The 17,715-nt window shown below is 38.4% G+C and overlaps 2 protein-coding genes and 1 pseudogene across 3 annotated transcripts; 2 read left to right on the top strand and 1 right to left on the bottom strand.

Moving 5' to 3' along the window:
- Positions 1-4,611: 4,611 nt before the first annotated feature.
- LOC113033714 (natterin-3-like) lies at positions 4,612-7,297 on the bottom strand. 2 transcript variants are annotated; one of them, XM_026187771.1, is made up of 3 exons: positions 7,253-7,297; positions 6,931-7,008; positions 4,612-6,242 (listed from the first exon to the last, which is right to left on the bottom strand). In XM_026187771.1, exons 1-3 carry the CDS (start codon positions 7,257-7,259, stop codon positions 5,083-5,085), a joined length of 1,245 nt encoding a protein of 414 aa, XP_026043556.1. In that variant the 5' UTR covers positions 7,260-7,297; the 3' UTR covers positions 4,612-5,082. The 2 variants fall into 2 exon arrangements, with proteins under 2 accessions (XP_026043556.1, XP_026043554.1); XM_026187769.1 differs by lacking the exon at positions 7,253-7,297 and having other exon boundaries at positions 6,931-7,196.
- Positions 7,298-9,601: 2,304 nt separating this feature from the next.
- On the top strand, positions 9,602-11,101 carry LOC113034196 (natterin-3-like; annotated as a pseudogene).
- A 4,326-nt stretch (positions 11,102-15,427) lies between these two features.
- LOC113032999 (natterin-3-like) lies at positions 15,428-17,654 on the top strand. The gene is made up of 2 exons (XM_026186218.1): positions 15,428-15,542; positions 16,564-17,654. The coding sequence occupies exons 1-2, from the start codon at positions 15,428-15,430 to the stop codon at positions 17,652-17,654; spliced, it is 1,206 nt and encodes a 401-aa protein (XP_026042003.1).
- Positions 17,655-17,715: the final 61 nt, after the last annotated feature.

Here is a 17,715-nt window from a genome sequence, read left to right on the forward strand (position 1 = left end):
AATCAAGGCCACGTAATTGTGTCTATTATTCAACGTACATAATACTAATGTGTTACTTGATGGCATAACATTTAAGTTAAGTCAATTAGGATCGATATACCTTGTATATCCACAAGGTGGCAGTAATGCAAAAACAGTTGTAATGAAACCACGAAGAACAAGAAGGTTTCACGGCTTGGGCCTGCTCATGCGCAAGACTTCAAATTTAACTTAAAAACTAGTGATGTGCGATACCACTGATTTCCTTTCCAATCCGATACCAATTAATATTCAGGGTGGTATCGACGATAATGATCCGATACCAATACTTTGTACAAAAACTTATTTTATTTATTGTATCTCAAATTATAGCGTCATAATGATTACAGGACATCAGATTTCTTGTTCTTATCACTTAATAATGCAGAGTTCATCATATAGAAATAAAAAAACTGAAGTTGTGCGCTACTTGAACACGTTGCCTGCCTGCAGCACTAAAGGACTCCGTGAGAGACGTCTGTCTCGCCCTAGCAGCACCTGTCCCTGTCCTCCTCTTCAGTTCGTCTCAACATACGCTCGTCATATTCTGTGATATGACAAGGTTAGTGATGTTGCCACAACCAGGGGCGGAGCGTGGGGGTGGCTTACGGGGCTTAAGCCCGGGTTGTTTTGTCAGAAGCCCGGGGTATTTTGGAGTGTAATTTTTTCATAGTTAGATGCCTGGCTGACAACTGTATAAAACAAAAAGTACACACAATATTCGAAGCACATAGTGCACACTGTGGGAATTTACGACTGTGCGTGAATCCCCCCCTGATATTGGTATGATCCGAGCTCAGGCACTAAGCGACTGAGCGAGGGGGCGGGGGGAGCTGCTGCCCGTGAGTGCGCTGTTGGAGAGACGGAGCCAGCCATACTAAGGAGAGCTTAAGTTTGAGCAGGTACCAAAGCAAATCATTCGTACCGTACAAATAATGTAAATATGACGGTGCATCACGAAAGATTGATATGAAACTGATCACTTGACCAATATTATTTTACTTGCTCTTCAAGTGAATCAACAAATGGCGAAATGAAAAGCCGAACAAATGCTATTTTTTTTATAGTCTTAGCTTACGTGTGTTTATTTCATATTTTCAGTTCTTACCCTCCCCGACTAATTCGGTTTCAGTTATGTACTGAAATATAAGAATGGACATAAGGAGCTTCTTTCAAAGAAAAAACTCAGGTAAATGTTATTTTATATATTATGCTTTGTATGTTGTTCAGTATATTTCTATGCAAAACAAGAGGGATTTCAGTACACAGCAGGATATTCACATTTGTGACCAGATATTTACATACACTTTAGGGAGAAAACATAAAACATTTTTACTGTACAACATCAATTTAGAGTAAACTTTTGTTTTAGATAAATATTGAAATATATTTTGAATTAGTTAAATGTCAGAATAAAGAGAGACAGAGCTGTCTATTTTTTATCACTTTCATTAAATTTAGGAGTACATGTACACTAAGTTTATTGTTAATTAATAAGAAAACTGCAGATGATTCCATTCTGAGCTGAAGAAGCTTCTGATAGGTTAGTAGAGTCCATGTGAGTAAATTGGTGGCACAGCTGTGGATGCATATAAGGCAAAACACAGAGCCTGTTTCTTTGACATGGGAAAATCCAGAGATGTCAACCAAAACAACAGGAAAAGAACTGTGGAGCTCCATAAGTGTGGCTCAATTTGAATACAATTTGGTGCCATTTGCAATTAAAAAACACAGACAGTTTCTCTCTTTACTCTTAAAGTTAACAAATATGTTTTTATATTTATCAATCTAAAAAAATAAACATTTAGTCTGATTTGATGTTACAATTAAAAAAGTGTTTGTGTTTTTATCTGAAGAGTTTGTAAATATCTGGTTTCAACTGTATATTTGATGATTGTCAGCACAAAGAGGGAGAGAGAGGAACAGAGAGGGAGATGGAGAATGAGGACAGAACAGAGATGAACAAGAGCAGGTGAGACACACATGTTAGTCAAATGGTTGTTTACTAAAAGTATCACTGTATCATAGGTCCTCATGTATCTCGTACCTAGTGTTTCTTTTTAGGTTTGTTATTTTTCAAATTCTATATTTATTAAGTTATGCAGGCTTGTTTGCACAACAAGGCTAAATAATTATATAAACTTTTCTCAATCTAAATATTGTACTTTGGTAGAATTAAATAAATAAGTGTAGTGCAGGTCTATGATGATTTTTAGTGCTACTATCATCTAGTTCTGATTCTGGTTATGTCTTGGTTAAGTCCTCAGTAATCCTGCTTTTGAACTGTTGTAGTCCTGTTTTAATTCTGGATCAGTTCTGGGTCTGGTTGAATTGGGGTTTAGTCCCTGTGTCTTGATACAGCCCCGACTTCGTTCTGTCTTGCTGCTCAATTAAAAAACTAGTTTAAGGTGTCCTGCATGTGTGATATATATATTTCCCTATATGAAGTCATTCTTTTTTGAACAAAACTCAAAACAGAGCCTATTAATCTTTCAGTCATTTCTACCCCCCCCCCCCCCCCCCCCTCAAAAAAAAAAAAAAAAATCCCACATGCATACTACCCTTTAGGGCTAAGCCCCGGGTGTTTCAAATGTCTGGCTCCTCCTCTGGCCACAACCATAACCCTCCCGATTTTTCCGGGAGAATGCCAAATTTCAGTGCCCCTCGTGAAAATCTCCCGGAGCCACCATTCTCCCGAATTTCTCCCGATTTTCCACCCGGGCAACAAAATTGAAAAACCATATCGCAGAATTCATAGCGCGGCCCAGCCAATTCCAGTTTCCAACAATGGCGGCAGCGACTTAGTTTTGATATTACTCTTATTTCTCTTTCTGGGTCGCAACAAAACTTTTCACATATTTTCAGGTGAGAATGTAGCTGTGTAAACTTCAAATATCTGAGCCGACCGACACATCGTTTTCAAACCCCCGTGGTCTTTCACTACTCGAGTTAAACATGATATATAAATCACTTTGATAACTTAAAAATGTTATTGTTTGGCTTTTTCAGTGTTTTATTTGTTCGTGAGTAAATCGGTTTGGCTGAGATTAAAGTTATTAGATTAGATTAAATTAAATTAAACTTTATTAATCCCTCGGGAGGGTTCCTCCGGGGTTTTCACACAGCTGAATAAACGTTAAACAGAAAACACGAGACCGGGAGGAAGAAAAACAGAATACACTAACCCAGGAACAAAGTAAAACGGGAAACATGAGACACACACTGAGACACGGATATGAAAAAGATGACAAACACAGGGGAGGCACAGGAACAAAACCTAAGAACTAGAAATCAGGAAATACTAAAGATAACTTTGGGAGATAGAAATACAAAGGACTATACCATTAGAGAGACTACATCAAAGAATATTGATAATACAAACATAAACAATGGGTCACCAGACCCAGGTACCCTAACACAGCAGTGTTCTATTTATTTATTTATTTAGGACAGTGCATAGTAATGAACATAAAAAAAACATAAAAAAATTCTGAACATCATAGTGAAGTAGGTAAAAAACAAACACAGGTGTAAAGATAAAAACATTTATTAAATCATGTACTGTACAACATGTTTGAGGTGCTAAATATAAACGTATATTGAGTTATATTCTACTTGATCAGAATCGTCTGAAGTAGCTATACTAAGCTGATTTAAATTGTAAAAGAACAGAAGCTTAATTTTAGGAAAAAGTGCAACCCTTCCTAATTAAAAAAAACTTGTTAGACATCATACTCTTTTACATGTCATGGACAAGGTTTAGATGCATCTAGGATATTACACTGATTCACTGCAGCCCTGACTTTTTCAACCTGAACACTGTTATACATCCCAATGATGGATGTTTTGTGTACATCTCCAATTTTCGTAGATACCTCTAAAGAGTGCTGTAAACTGAATGTTGTTTTTTTATTTGTACAGAAACATGTTACAGGAGTGGTTTGGCAAGGCAGTGAGCTCCACAGAGACAGTATCACTGATGCTGAAGCGAATTGAGTTTGTCCCTGAGGTGATGCCCTCAGTGGCAAACTCAATTCATCCATCAGAAATAAAGGAGATGCCAGTTTTAATGGTTGCTCTACTAATCATGATAGAAAAGTCAACGTTCTACCCGTGCTCCACCTGATAGGTCTTTGAAAGGGAATTGCTTTCAGGGTGGCATTCATGGTTGCTGATGGTTGATTTACGCATGACCTTATTCGTGCAATCTGTCTTTTAGGTTTTATCTCGTATTACTTTGGCTGTTCTTCATGGACAAGAAAGCTGCAGCATTCTCATACATTCCTTTCAGGACCTCCAGAGCTGTGGGTTTGAAACTAAAACATTTGTGGTTGAGTGACCCATTCAGTTTGGATCAATAAGTGTATGTGTGATAAAAATTGACTTGCATGCTCCTATTTAACATATACTTTATTTATCCCCGTAGGGATTTCCTCTCTGCATTTAACCCATTCACTCAGAAAAGCAGTGAATGGGTTTGTTTTTACTATGTCTGTTTCTCATTGCTTGCAAGCATGTGATACACTGAAAGTTACTGATCAAGAGTAAAAGTTTCTTTTCTTTTTTTTAACCAATATTGCATTTCACTCATTGTATTATTATTACTCTTTTTGGATTTTAGTGGCAGTAAAATATTTTTCTATAAATCTTAGGTACACAGCACCATGATCCACCTTATGGTTTCTGTCATTTTGATTTCAGGCTTCAAGTCAGCAGCACCAGAGAATTTCTAGTAGCAGCTTCTATACTAACCTTTAACCACAATCAGCTACTTCTTGTACACACTCGTATGTCAACTACATTGCTAGCATCTGCTATGGTTTGTAAAACAGGTAATATCAAGAGCGTGTTTCCTGTCATAAACATACAATAAATGGTAAAACAATATTGTCATTTCAAGGTCTAAAAAGTGAAGCTAACATGAAGGAATGATATAGCTCATAGGTGTTTACAGTCATTAGAAAGGTTTGCATAAAAGTTGGTAAACAAAAACCAATCTAATAATTTGCTGTTTCAGTCTAATTCAATGCCAATGGACAACAGCAAAGGTCACCGCATACTGATTCAAATCCTGTATGAACAGGAAAATGATGTAAAGAGAAGAAAAACAAGGTGTACATTATCAGACATCACACTCGATTTGCATTGGACTGGACAAGGCTTGAATTTTACTAGAAGTTCACATCGATCGACCACAGCCTGGACTTTTCCAACCTGAATGCTGTCATATGTCCCAATGATTGAAGTTGTGTGGATCTTTCCATCACCATAAGTACGCCTGAGGAGTGCTGTGAATGACATCTCAACTTTTTCTTTGTGCCGAACAGTGGAAAATTTACAGGAGTGGTTTGGTGGCACGGTAAGCACCACAGAGGCAGTGTCAGTCATACTCTCTGTCACAGTGGTTCCCTTTGTAAACTGAAGCTGCACCTCTGTGCTGACTTCAACAGTTCCTCTCACAGTGAATGGAATGCCAGCCTTAATGGTTGTTTTAGTCCCAAACTTGATAGAAAAGGTGAAGTCCCACCTCTGCTGCACCTCATATGTCTTTGAGAGTGTCTCTGTTTTCACTACTGGGTGACATTCATAGTTGCTGATGGTTGCTTCATGCATGACCTCAGGAGGAAATTTGAAGATTTCAGAATGATCCTTGTTGTATCTGACATTGTAAATCGTCTGGCTGATTACATTTTCACTGATGGTCAGGACCTCATAGTTGTTGTACCAATGTTCTCTTTTGTTAAAAGGCAAGTAGAAAGCCTTATCTTGAGTGGACACCTTCCCCAGTCCATAATGGTTCTTGCCCACATATATTTTCTTCCCTGAGCAGGTCCAGACTGAATTCTTCGGTACTGAACCATACGAACCAGCCTTCCACTCCAGGATCTCAAAGTTGTCTTTGTTAACCAATATTTCAAATGGAAAACCTCTCTTTTCTATTGCACTAGGATAGTAGCAATATCGACCCTTTCCGGGCGTATAAAAGCCAGCGTCACACTTGTACTTACAAATATAATCAACTCGATTAGTATAGCCATTGTAAAGTGAGACGGTATGATTAGGAAGAGAGTTGTTCCAGGTCACCCACATCAGGTTAGTGCCATTCATAGGGACAACGGAGGAAGACTGAACTTGTCTCTTCTGTCTGAAGTTACGAACACTTAGAAGTGGCAGATTTGTTTGCATCAGTCTGTTCACTGCAGTTGGAGGGATGCCACTGGAATCTGTTCATGTGGATAAAAGTGGATAATAAAAAAAGGAAAAGGACATGCATGAAATTTTAAAATGCAAGCACACAAAAAGTAAAATGATGAAAAAATCATTAACCACCAGAGTAAAAGTAGCAGTATAAAGATTTTTGAGATTTTTATTAATTGCTTTCATTTGCATCATTTTGCTTGATGACCAGGTGCTATCGAAATACAACATATAAGAGCATCATTATACAGCATCAATAGGAAAAAAAATACATAATCATGATATATTATCATTTTACTTCTGTGTATTTCCTTATTATACTATTAAGGAAATATTATAATATTTCCTTAATATTTTACTTCTACTTTTTTCCTAAAATGTGATTGTGACAACATGTGTTGGTAACCTAACTCAATATAAGAAGGAAGGGAGGGAGAGGTTGTTTTTCTGCTCTTTTCTTGGAACGGAATTTCCTTTCCAGATGTTATCCAAGAGCTGGGCCCAAATCCAAATAAATATTTATATTCTGCTTCTGTGTTTTATAATACAAGTATATACTGCTTGGGCGTTGTGCTCTATGTCTGTTTGGCACACTATACCTATTACTTTTAAACCTGTTTGAAACAGTATGAAATTAAGTTATTAACCTTTGCTGTCAGACATTTGATTAGAAGCATATAATTTACCAAATTTCTGCTGACAGTTTGTGCTTACCGTCTTTCTGCTGTGTAGTGTTCTCAATGTCATGAGAACTGGCTGAAGACAGAATTAGCAGGATCAGCAGCAACAACACTGGGAAATTTATGTGGGATATGAAAACAGGGGGGGAAATCATGTAATCAGGAGTGTATAAAATCAATAAAAGCTCTGAACAGCAAAACTATGAAGACACTGAGTCAAGAGTGTGAACTGTCTCAAGATGGGGAATTCTCTTTGAAAGAGGAGCTAAAAATATGTTTAACAAAAATCTTTACGTTTACAACCTGTTTTAAAAATGTGTAGCTTTTGTTAAAATTGGCAAACAAGCAGTGCTCACCTTGCATCTTCGGTCTGCTTTCGCTTGCTTCAACTGCCCTGTGACTTCCTTGTGATTAAGTATGTGTGTGCTTACTTTTCCTTTCCACTCCCTTGTAAGGAGGCCAGTGGGATAAAAATAGGATGTGAGGGAGTTCCCTGAAAATATTTTGCTGTTATATTTCTGTGATGGAACACATATTTTGGTTTACTGCTTGATATCAATACTTCACCTTTGGTGTGATTTGTGAAAATGCTGAGGGAATAGTGCCAACTCTCTGCCTTTACAGATTTTTCTTTCCTGCAGCACTGTTGGAATAAAATATACTTATACTTATAAAATATACACTGTGTTCTGTTGATCTTATGTGCTGCACAATAATGTTTAATATTTACTGTCATATTCCCATATATCATTGTGATGTTGTTTATTCTATTACTCTTTTTCTCTTCTGCTTGTTTCCTTTTTTCTTTCTCAACAGGTGATCCAGGTGATCGATATATGCTTTTTTTTTCTTTTCTTTTTCTGCCCATTCTGTTGGTTTTTGTTTTTTGCCCTTCTCCCCCGTCCCTCTTCTCAGCTGTTTCTCTTTCCCACTTTCTTTCTCCCCTTCTTTCCTCCAGTCAAGTCTGTCCCGTATTCAGCAAGTGAAAATAAAATAAACAATAAAAGGTGAATCAAATGGACCATTATGGCAAGGCTGGGATGGTCCATTTGGTAAAGTAAATCCGTTGGGCATCTTTCTTTGCCTTTAGACAATAATTCTGATGGCAAAAGAGCCAAACGGGACAGGCAAAAAAAAAAAAAAAAGGAATAAAATATACTTAATATGGTCGTACAGAAATAAAGTAGTAGGAAGTCGAAGTCGAAGACAAATTCCTAAATAATTATTTTAACAGTTTGTTTAATGCTTGGCCATTAAGCACTCTTGATGTTAAATAAATGAGGTGTAAACCAGCTGTTAGACCCTATGCTGGTGCAGCAGGTCTCAGGTTCCTCCTGGTGCACGTCAATGCAAATGTGGCAAGGATGCAGGCAGTTCCTGAAGGATCAAGGTGCTAAAACAATTGACTGGCTCCCACGCTCACCTGACATATGTTTACTAAGGTTTAAGTAATTTAGGAATGGTGATGCTATTTCCTGGAGAAATATCTGGTGAATTGATTGGACAGGTGGCAGAGAAGAGGCACAAAGAAGTCTAATAAGGAAAAATCCTCACGCTTTTGTTTCATTTGAATCATTTATGGTGACTTAAATGCAAAAGAACACCTCTACGACATTGTCGACTATGAAAACACATCTTATGTGTTATGTATATTAATGTGTAAATTAATAATTATGTTCTCTTTTTGTCCTGGTTACTTGGATGAAGAAGTCACACATTCGTGAAAAGGAAGTTTATCTTAATCTGACAACAATCCCCACAAAACCAGTAGTATCCAGACACAGTGAAAGTGCACAGTCTGCTTTATGATTCAGCCATAAAGCAGCTATATAAACCTGGAGGTGTCCCGAGGTGGACTCACCGGAAAGCGACAGTAAGGGTGAGTGCTGATCAGTACATTCATGCTCAAATTTCTAATGACAATAATCTGACATATTCAGATGTTAATTTTCTTATGAAGTGGGATATTTCATTTTATTTTATAAATGTGTTTAAAATAAAAATCTAATCAGATGTGGCAAGAGGAACTCTACTATTTTAATATATAGTGTGGTTTTAAGAAATGCTTTAATATTACCATTTTAAGGCAATAAGTCATCAAATGTAAAGTTATTTTATATGCTATATGTGTGTTTATAACTTCCACCTGACCTATAATGGAAATAATAACATGATTGTTTTTAAAAACTATTAAAAATATAATTCAAATATAGATTTATAATGCTTTAAATTTGTATTTGTTTTGTTTCACTGATGCATACTACTGTCATAAATACTGTCTCTTTTGGGTCGGTGGGATGGGGGGAAATGTAGAATAAATAGACCCAATACACCCAAAAATGTAACATAGAAGATAAACTACATATAAAGCGTTATTGTGGTGGCAAAGATGTTTATTTCTTCTATATTTTGGGGGTTTTCAGTGAAAATGGAGTTCACTATGTTGGATTCTAACCTTTCAGAGTAAAGTCAAAAATAAACTGCTGTAAATTTAGTTCTTTGTCATTTAAGGTGTTTGGCACTGGTGAAGATAAAAATTGTAATAACTGAAACTAGCTGAAAGAAAGAAATAATATTTGAAACTGTAAAATATTACACTAATTTGTCATTTGGATAGCTGGATTGGTGGAATAATATATTCTGATGTTAAAGATTTAGTTTGTAAAAAGATCTCATAACTTAGAGGTTTTGTGTTTCACCTTCAGATGAAGCTGTCTGTCTTGTTGCTCTCGGCCCTGCTGGCTCTGTCCTCAGCCAGTCTGCAGGACATTGTGAAGAAGAGCATACAACTCAGAAAAGGTAAGCATATCATACGTTTTATGACATATTGTATAGAGATATGGATAACAGCTTTGTGTTACACCCATAGTAACACTTAAACCAAAGTAAACCTGAAGTGTGTTGCGTTCAACATCCAAAGATCCCCCACAAAAATGTAGTTTCTGAATATTTTGCATATTTTGTAGCTAGAATAAAAGAAAGGAAAAACAACCTTAATTCAGGATCATTCAAGTGTTAAGAGGTTAAAAAGAGATTAAAGCTTGTTGCCTGAATTGAGGTTGATGTGTTTGACACTTATCTCTTCTGTTTTATGGCATTTTTTCTTTTCTTTGTCTCTCTTATATAGTGTCCTTATTGAAACCAGAGGTGGAGGGCCGGGTCCCTAAACCAACTGGTAACAGAAAGGTGTTGGGTCCTCTAAATCCTGCTGATCTGGAGCAGCAACAGGATCTGCCTCTTTGGCGATAATGTCAACCTGCAGTGGCTGACCTGGGATGGATCTCTGCCCAATGGAGCCGTTTCCATCTACAACGGCTATACCGAGCGTATTGACTATGTCTGCAAGTACAAGTGTGAGGCTGGCTTTTATAACCCTAACCTGGGACCTTACTGCCGCTACCCCTATGGTGACCGTGAGTATTACGCCCCTGAGTTTGAGATCCTCGCTAACAAGGACAACTTTGAATTCCTGGAATGGAAGGAAGGCTCCTACGGTTCACTGCCACAACATTCAGTGAGGACGTGTGCAGGAGTTGACATCTACGTTGGAAAGAACAAGTACGGTCTCGGGAAGGTTGTTCCTCAGTTTGAAGCCTTCTTCCTGCCCTGGGAAGGTGATGAGTACTGGTATAAGAATTACCAGGTCCTGGCCATCAACAGGGACACCTACACCCAGCACATCTCTGATGTTAAGTACGGCATTGATGAGGTCACCATCTTCCAGTATCCTCCTGAGACCATGCGTATCTCTGGTATCACCAACAATGAGTGCCAGACAGTGGTGAAGACAGTCACCATCACAAAGACCTCAGAGGTGGAGACTACCTGGAACATCGGACGAGCCACGATGCTTGGTGTCACGGGCAGCATCACAGCCGAAATCCCCTTCATCGGCTCCGGGGGCATTGAGCTTGGTGCTGAGAAGACGCTGCAGTTCTCCAGGGGAACCACCGTAATCGAGACGCTCAGCCACTCCGTGTCTGTGGAGCTCAGAGTCCCACCAAACCACACCTGCAAAGTCCGCATGGAGGGACGCAAGATCAAAGCCGATATCCCCTACACGGCTCGCCTCAGCCGAACCTACCGCAACGGAGAAACCCAGTGGACCACCATCACCGGGACGTACGACGGCGTCCAGATCGGAGAAGTCCGGGCAGTGGTGGACCGGTGCGAACCTGTCATAGATGCCAAGCCTTGCCCCTAAAACCTGGGAGAAGATACACGAAATAGTATTTTTCTGATCTTATCTGGTGATTGTGATAATGGAAGCAAATGATATGTCACAATAAAAAATACCACTCATGTCTTTGTTGGTAAATTTAAAATATCTTTCATGTGCGCAAGTGTATGAGTTTATTCAAAAATAAAGCAATTTGGCACGTTTCTCCTGTTTTCTGCATTTTGTTAATTTAGCTCATTAAAATCAATCACCAGAATGTGCCAAAAAAAGGGTATCTGGACAATTGAGGCCAGATATGTACTCAAGCACGGTTTTCTATTTCTGCTATATCATTTGTAAATTGGCACAATAATTGATCTACTTTCAATAAAGACATATCCCTCTATTAACCCACAGCATAGCAAACATAGTACTATTTCAGATTCATTAGAAGGCATGAATTAATTTTTTTTAAACTAAAGTGAATTGAATGGTACTTCAACTATTTATTGTTAACATACTTTGATTATTATTATAAGCAGGCGTATATTTGAGTCTAATTTTTAAAATGATGCATTTGTTGCTTGCAGGTTTTTCTCCATTGTTTCAGTGGGGCTCATGTTGGTGTGGAAATATAAACTTTTAAAATGCTTAGGGAAAAGTTAAATCAGTCTAGAAAACAAACAAAAATCATTTAAGTAAACCAAGCTTGATGTACATAATTTCTAACGTCTCACTTCTGGTGCTTTACATCCCGGTGTTTTAGAGTTCCCTGCACTGTCGCCTTAGAAAACTTCAGTTACAGCCATGATCTGACACAAAGAAGGTCTCTCTTTGCTTAGAATAATTATTTGACTTCTGACACACAGTTCTGATGTCATGCTTCTCATTATTACAAAGCTGTAATTCTAACAGGTGAACCAAGACTACAGGTTGAGTTACACAATTGAAAAGTTTATCTTTATTTTCACTGTCAGAACTTGTGTTTTTAAAATGTTTCCTAAGTTCTAAAACATTCAAATTTCTCTTTTTGGAAGAAAATATTTACCCACAGCTTTCATCTGGTCTCACTGTAGCAACCCAAGGCAGCATCAGTATGGGTTTATAGGCATAATAACTCTGTGATAGGCCCTGGGGTATATATATATTTTTCCCTTTATATTATTCAGTTCTTGGTTAAACTTTTATTCACAATTCACATTAGTATCATAGATATAAATGTGTTTTGGTAGAAGACTGAATAAGAGGAAAAGAGGCATTAGTTCAGTCATTTTTTCAAGACAGCGACGCAAACTGATTTCAAACATGGGTAAGAAAATAATTTGTTGGTGTTGGACAACTACAGAAAAACTTTCTGGAAATGATGTGCTAACAGTTTTTAAAAAGCGCTTTTAATTTGTTTTGTAGCACAATTCATTATCCAGTTTTGACAATGAATAAAATAATCATTTAATTTGAAACTGTAAATCACACTGAGAACATTTAGCCTCTATTGTGTGAAAATAAAATGGTGAGACAGAAAAACATCATCAGCTGCCTGACTGAATAACTGCTTGGCACGCTCACTGATATAGGCTGAATCTGAATAGCATAATATAAATGTTCTTTACAGACAGAGACTGGATGCTGAAGCAGCTGAAACTGGTGACTGTGCAGTTTAATCAGTGCAAATGACCTTTGCACAGCCTTGTTTGATACACAGTCCTCATTCAGACCTAAATAAATAAATTGATAATAACTTTCTGTCTGAAGGACGCACAGAGATGGCCCTGACATCAGCGATTTTCAATGATAGCACTGTGTGTGGAGAACAATGTCCGTGCTGAGCGGCTTCTTCTCCAGCTGAATCTTGGCAGCCAGCGACATTATGCAACAAGGCCCGTCTTAATCACTGACCCGCTATTACAGGAGATCTAATCAACTTGTTCTCTGTCCGAGCTTATCTGAACGTACAGGATCTTTTCATCAGCGGCGAGAGAGAGGCCACAGCACTTTGGACATAATGTGATCGAGTAGATACGGCACTTTTAACGATCTTATTAAATAAGAGCAAGGATCAATAAGGAGTCCTGTTATCATCAGGCGCATGAGGACTTTTGTTTCCAACACTCGTGAGCTGCAGGCTTTCAGGTCAAGGTCAACCACAGCCATCCATTCATGAGTCTTTAAGCTGACCTAAATTCTTTGCAAATTTAAGGAAAACCCTTAAATCTTGACTTCCACAGTGAAGGGAAACTGTGGCTGGCATGTTTTGGGTTCTCACGGTGACTAAAAACCAATACAACAGATGAAAGTGCTCCTCATCTATAGGCCAAGAGGGGTTTGATGAGGAAGACAATGCTGTAAGCTAGGCTCCTCATACATCTGTTGGAGTTTTGTACACTGATAAAAAGCTTTCATCAAACACCAAATGATGGAATATCTCAGTGTCTTGATGTTATTCTAAAAAAATAATCAGTCCACAAACCCCCTCAGGAGCAGCTCTTTTTTTGCATAGTACATTGAAAAGTTTCGCCACATACTATTAAACTGTTCCACATTATCTAAGTACCTGACCTGTCCCTATGTACGCACATAGGTACGAGTGAGTTCACACAATTTTTCCAGCATTTCATCACTTCATAGGAGATATTAACAATTCATTTTGAGGGCTGAAAAAATGTAAGTTGTTAAAACAGTGCAACCAAATTAGTTTTCTCCTTGGGTATCACAATGGAAAAACAAATTCTTTCTTACTTCTTTCAAAATTATTTTACTTATAACCAATTTTCAATTCAAGTTTCAATAGCAAAACTGCACCAATTCATCATCTGCATTGTAAAGTAACAGAAACAAGCATTCGTACCCTGGATGTTTGACCTATTTTAGTTTTTCAAATCCTCTGAGCAGGCAGAAGACTTCATGACACTCACAGCCTCTGTAAGACTGTGTCCTTGAACAAGACATTAAAGCTGCCAATTGGCTGTAACTGTCAGTATGATTACACACCATATGAGTGTAACGGTATGTTGCAGAAGCTCAAACAAACTCAGTTAGTTTTCCTCCCTCCATAGAAGTTTGATTTGAAGTTTCACGTGCAGTTTTTTTCTCTTCAAATCCTTCGATAAAAACATTTTGATTCAAAGTGAGCTGCAGGACAGCAAACTGTGAACCAGACAGACGAGAAGCTTTATCTCTCCTGTTTATTGAGGGCAATAAGTCTGAAGGGAGGTTTTAAAGCTTCGCACTTACTGCAGGTAAGAGTCACTGCAGAAGGAACCTGTCAAGGTAAAAAAAAACAACAACAAAAAAACCCAGCTTCTCTATATCTGAATGAACGGCTGCTGTGGGCTTGAATTTAAGGGGTTCTGTTTTGTTTTTTTTATCTCTGTCTTATCTGCCATGTGAAATCAATAAACAGATCAACAAATTTCAGGTCAAAATCTTTCTTACTGTTTGGTTTTATACTCGGCATTCAGGGATGATTTCTTAAGTCTGATCTTCATTTAGTAATCTTATAAACATACAGTAATGGGACACTCAGTTTATAATTTACTGCCTTAATTACTAATTTATGTGACGCTAATCCTGCTGTGATATCCTGCAGATGTGACTTTATTTTATTTTATTCACTTACCTGAAGTAATTTCTTTACATTGTATGTAAGGGCATGTGATACTGGTACTATTTAGATTCAGAGCTGGTTCTTTTTTCATTCATTTTGTTTCATTTTTAGAGAAAGATTTCTGTAAATGGGGATTTATATTTGATGAATTGTAGCAACATAGCTGTGTATATGGGTACAGTCATTTATAAACACCAGTGATCTTTACATAAACAACAAAATAACAGTCTTTTCTAACAATACACTATTTAAATATATATATTTTAAAGTACACAAGCTAAGTCAGCTGTGTGTGTCAAAGGCTCATCACAGACAGGCAGAGTAATCAGCAAAGTGTTGTATATATTATGCATACAAATGTAAAAGTTTATAAATGCATCTTATTGTATAAAGTTCTCACGTCTGTTTTCTGACTAAATATTTATATCAACAAACTAAAAGTCAAGTAATATAATTTTGATTGCCTCGGACATGAATAATAATTCTTTCAATGTATTCTGACTTGTCCAAAGCAGATTACTGGTAAGTATTCCTCTATATCTGTTTAATTAAAAATAAGCAAAAAATTAATTGGATTAAATTTGACTCCTATTTTTAATAGTTTTCCATTTTTTTCCATTGATTTAAAACTGTGTTGACCACATGAGTTTTTTAATGGTTGTTTATTTTTAGCTTTTAGAAGTGTACATTTCCATGTTGCAGCGTTCGCGCACAGTGATTGCCAACTGATGATGACATACTACTGCTGGTGTTTCTTTGTGTGTCCAGATGAGGTGGTGTGTTGCTGTTCTCCTGGCAGTGCTGCAGCTGTGCAGCCCAGCGCTGCAGTCTGACCCGCTGCTCTACGTTTTCCAGCTGCAGGATAGGGAAGAAAAACCCAGCAGTCAGTCACATTATAATCCTACAGTTTATCACAGCATGTTACTTTAATGACTACATGACTCCTCCCACTAGAAAAATAAGAACCGTATCTGGGCTCCAGTTCTAATCACTTGCACCTGTAATTTCAACACTCGAACTTGCACACAGCTGAATCATCTACTTCTGTGTCAGACTGATAAAAACCTGTATGTCAAGGATCATCAGTGTTCGTGAGAGCAAAGTCTGCAGTTTGAAGACTTCTAACTTTTAAAAAATGCATTGCTTATAAATGTGTTTTAAAATTTATTTAGGTTTTTCAGGGGAGAAGAAATTACACTGATAATTTAAAGTCTTAAAACTTAAATAAACTCATGTATCAAATATAACACACTGGGCATTAAGGGGCTAAAGCACTGGAAAAGGGAGATTTTTCTGGCCACACCAACCCTACTCAGCCTTCTTGGCAGATTTGGCTTTCTTTATTTTAGTTTTTTCTCATTTTGTTTCCCCCAAAATATATTCAAATGATGCATTGGTCTTTTGGCTCTGTAGAACATGTCCAACTTGCATCCGAGATGTGTAAGTCCAGTTATTCAGGCTGGGACTAAAAATAAGAGGAATGTTGGAAAAGGTTCAGAGGAAATAGCAACCAGGTTTAATAGAAGGGATTGCTTTGTAACACTTTTTCCCATCACCTCATGTATGGTGTTATGGTGCGCTCATGTAAGGTTGTGTTAAGATTGTGAAGGTGCTGAATTTATATTAAGACCCTAACCCAATAACTGTCACTAGTGGATACACTTTCATCCTCACGGTGCTTAAAAAACTAGGTATGAAACTACCTGATGTCAACAATGTTTCTTTCTGCTTAACACTTTGGTTGAAAGCAAGTGTCAGTCTTTCATTCAAACTCGATTCTGCTTTTTTTTTATTTTTTAAGAACATGTCTTAACAGTTTTGGTAGTAAATGTTTCAAATGAGTTGAAACTTTTGTTTGTCTAGAATAAATCCTACAGCCACTATCTTTCTATCTTGTCTTACAGAGCCATGGCTTAACCCCACCTTGGGAAATGTTGTTCCTTCCCGGGGAGCTCTCAGCCCCCCTAAAGTTGTAGAAACCTCAGAAACTGAGACGACTTCACACTCAAGCCCCATGTTTGGTGAACATGTCAACCTTAGGTGGGTCACATGGAGCGGTTCCCTCCCAAATGGCGCTGTTGCCATCTTCAACGGCTACACCGAACGTACCGACTATGTGTGCAAAGTCAACTGTGAGGCTGGTTTCTACACTCCCAGCAAAGGGAACTTCTGCCAGTACCCCTACGCTGACAAAGAATATGCATCCTCCAAGTTCGAAGTCCTGGTTAACGTGGACCACTTTGAGTTCCTGCAGTGGGTTGGAGATTCATATGGCTCTGTTCCTGAGTATGCCATCAAAACCTGTCCCAACTCAGACATATATGTGGGTAAGAATAAGTATGGTCTTGGTAAAGTGGTGACCAAACATGAAGCCTTCTTCCTCCCCTGGGAGGGGGATGAGTACTGGTACAAAAACTACCAGGTGCTTGCTATCAACAGAGACAGCTACAGCCAGCACATCTCTCATGTGGAGTATGCCATTGACCAGATGGAGCTGTTCCACCATCCTCCAGAAGCCCTGAAGCTCACTAAGGTCACCAACCTGGAGTGCAGAAATGTGGAGAAGACAGTCACACTGGAGAAGACCAGCACAGTGGAGAAGAAATGGGACATCGGCAGGGAGACCCGCAATGGCTCTGTGTCCACCATGACAGCCAAAGTTCCTATCTTTGGTCCGGGTAATGTGGAGTTGTCCAAGGAGCAGACGGTGACCTTCTCAAAGGGGACCACCATTGTGGAGTCAATCAGTCACGCTGTCTCTGTGGAGCTGCTGGTCCCACCCAATCACTCCTGCACCGTGAGGATGGATGGCAGAAAGATGAAGGCTGACATCCCTTTCACCGGCCGGCTGAGCAGGACCAACCACAACGGAGACACCCACTGGACCTACATCACTGGCACCTATGACGGCGTGAGTGTTGGCGAAATCAATGCTGTGGTGGAACGGTGTCAGCCAGTGCCTGATGCTGTCCCCTGCTCCCCAGATCAAAACTGATGATGAGTCTGCTGATGCTTTGTTTTTCAAATAAAGCGCAATCAAAATTCAAGGTGAATCG

The sequence above is a fragment of the Astatotilapia calliptera genome, chromosome 12, assembly GCF_900246225.1.
Source record: "Astatotilapia calliptera chromosome 12, fAstCal1.2, whole genome shotgun sequence".
NCBI lineage: Eukaryota > Metazoa > Chordata > Actinopteri > Cichliformes > Cichlidae > Astatotilapia > Astatotilapia calliptera.

Bases quoted from the DNA above. Each gene is read 5' to 3' on its own strand.
- LOC113033714 (XM_026187769.1), bottom strand. From the start codon at position 7,051: ATGATTTCCCCCCCTGTTTTCATATCCCACATAAATTTCCCAGTGTTG. The intron at 6,243-6,930 runs GTAAGCACAAAC...CCACATGAACAG, and splicing joins CACTACACAGCAGAAAGACG to ATTCCAGTGGCATCCCTCCA.
- LOC113032999 (XM_026186218.1), top strand. From the start codon at position 15,428: ATGAGGTGGTGTGTTGCTGTTCTCCTGGCAGTGCTGCAGCTGTGCAGC. The intron at 15,543-16,563 runs GTCAGTCACATT...CTTGTCTTACAG, and splicing joins TAGGGAAGAAAAACCCAGCA to AGCCATGGCTTAACCCCACC.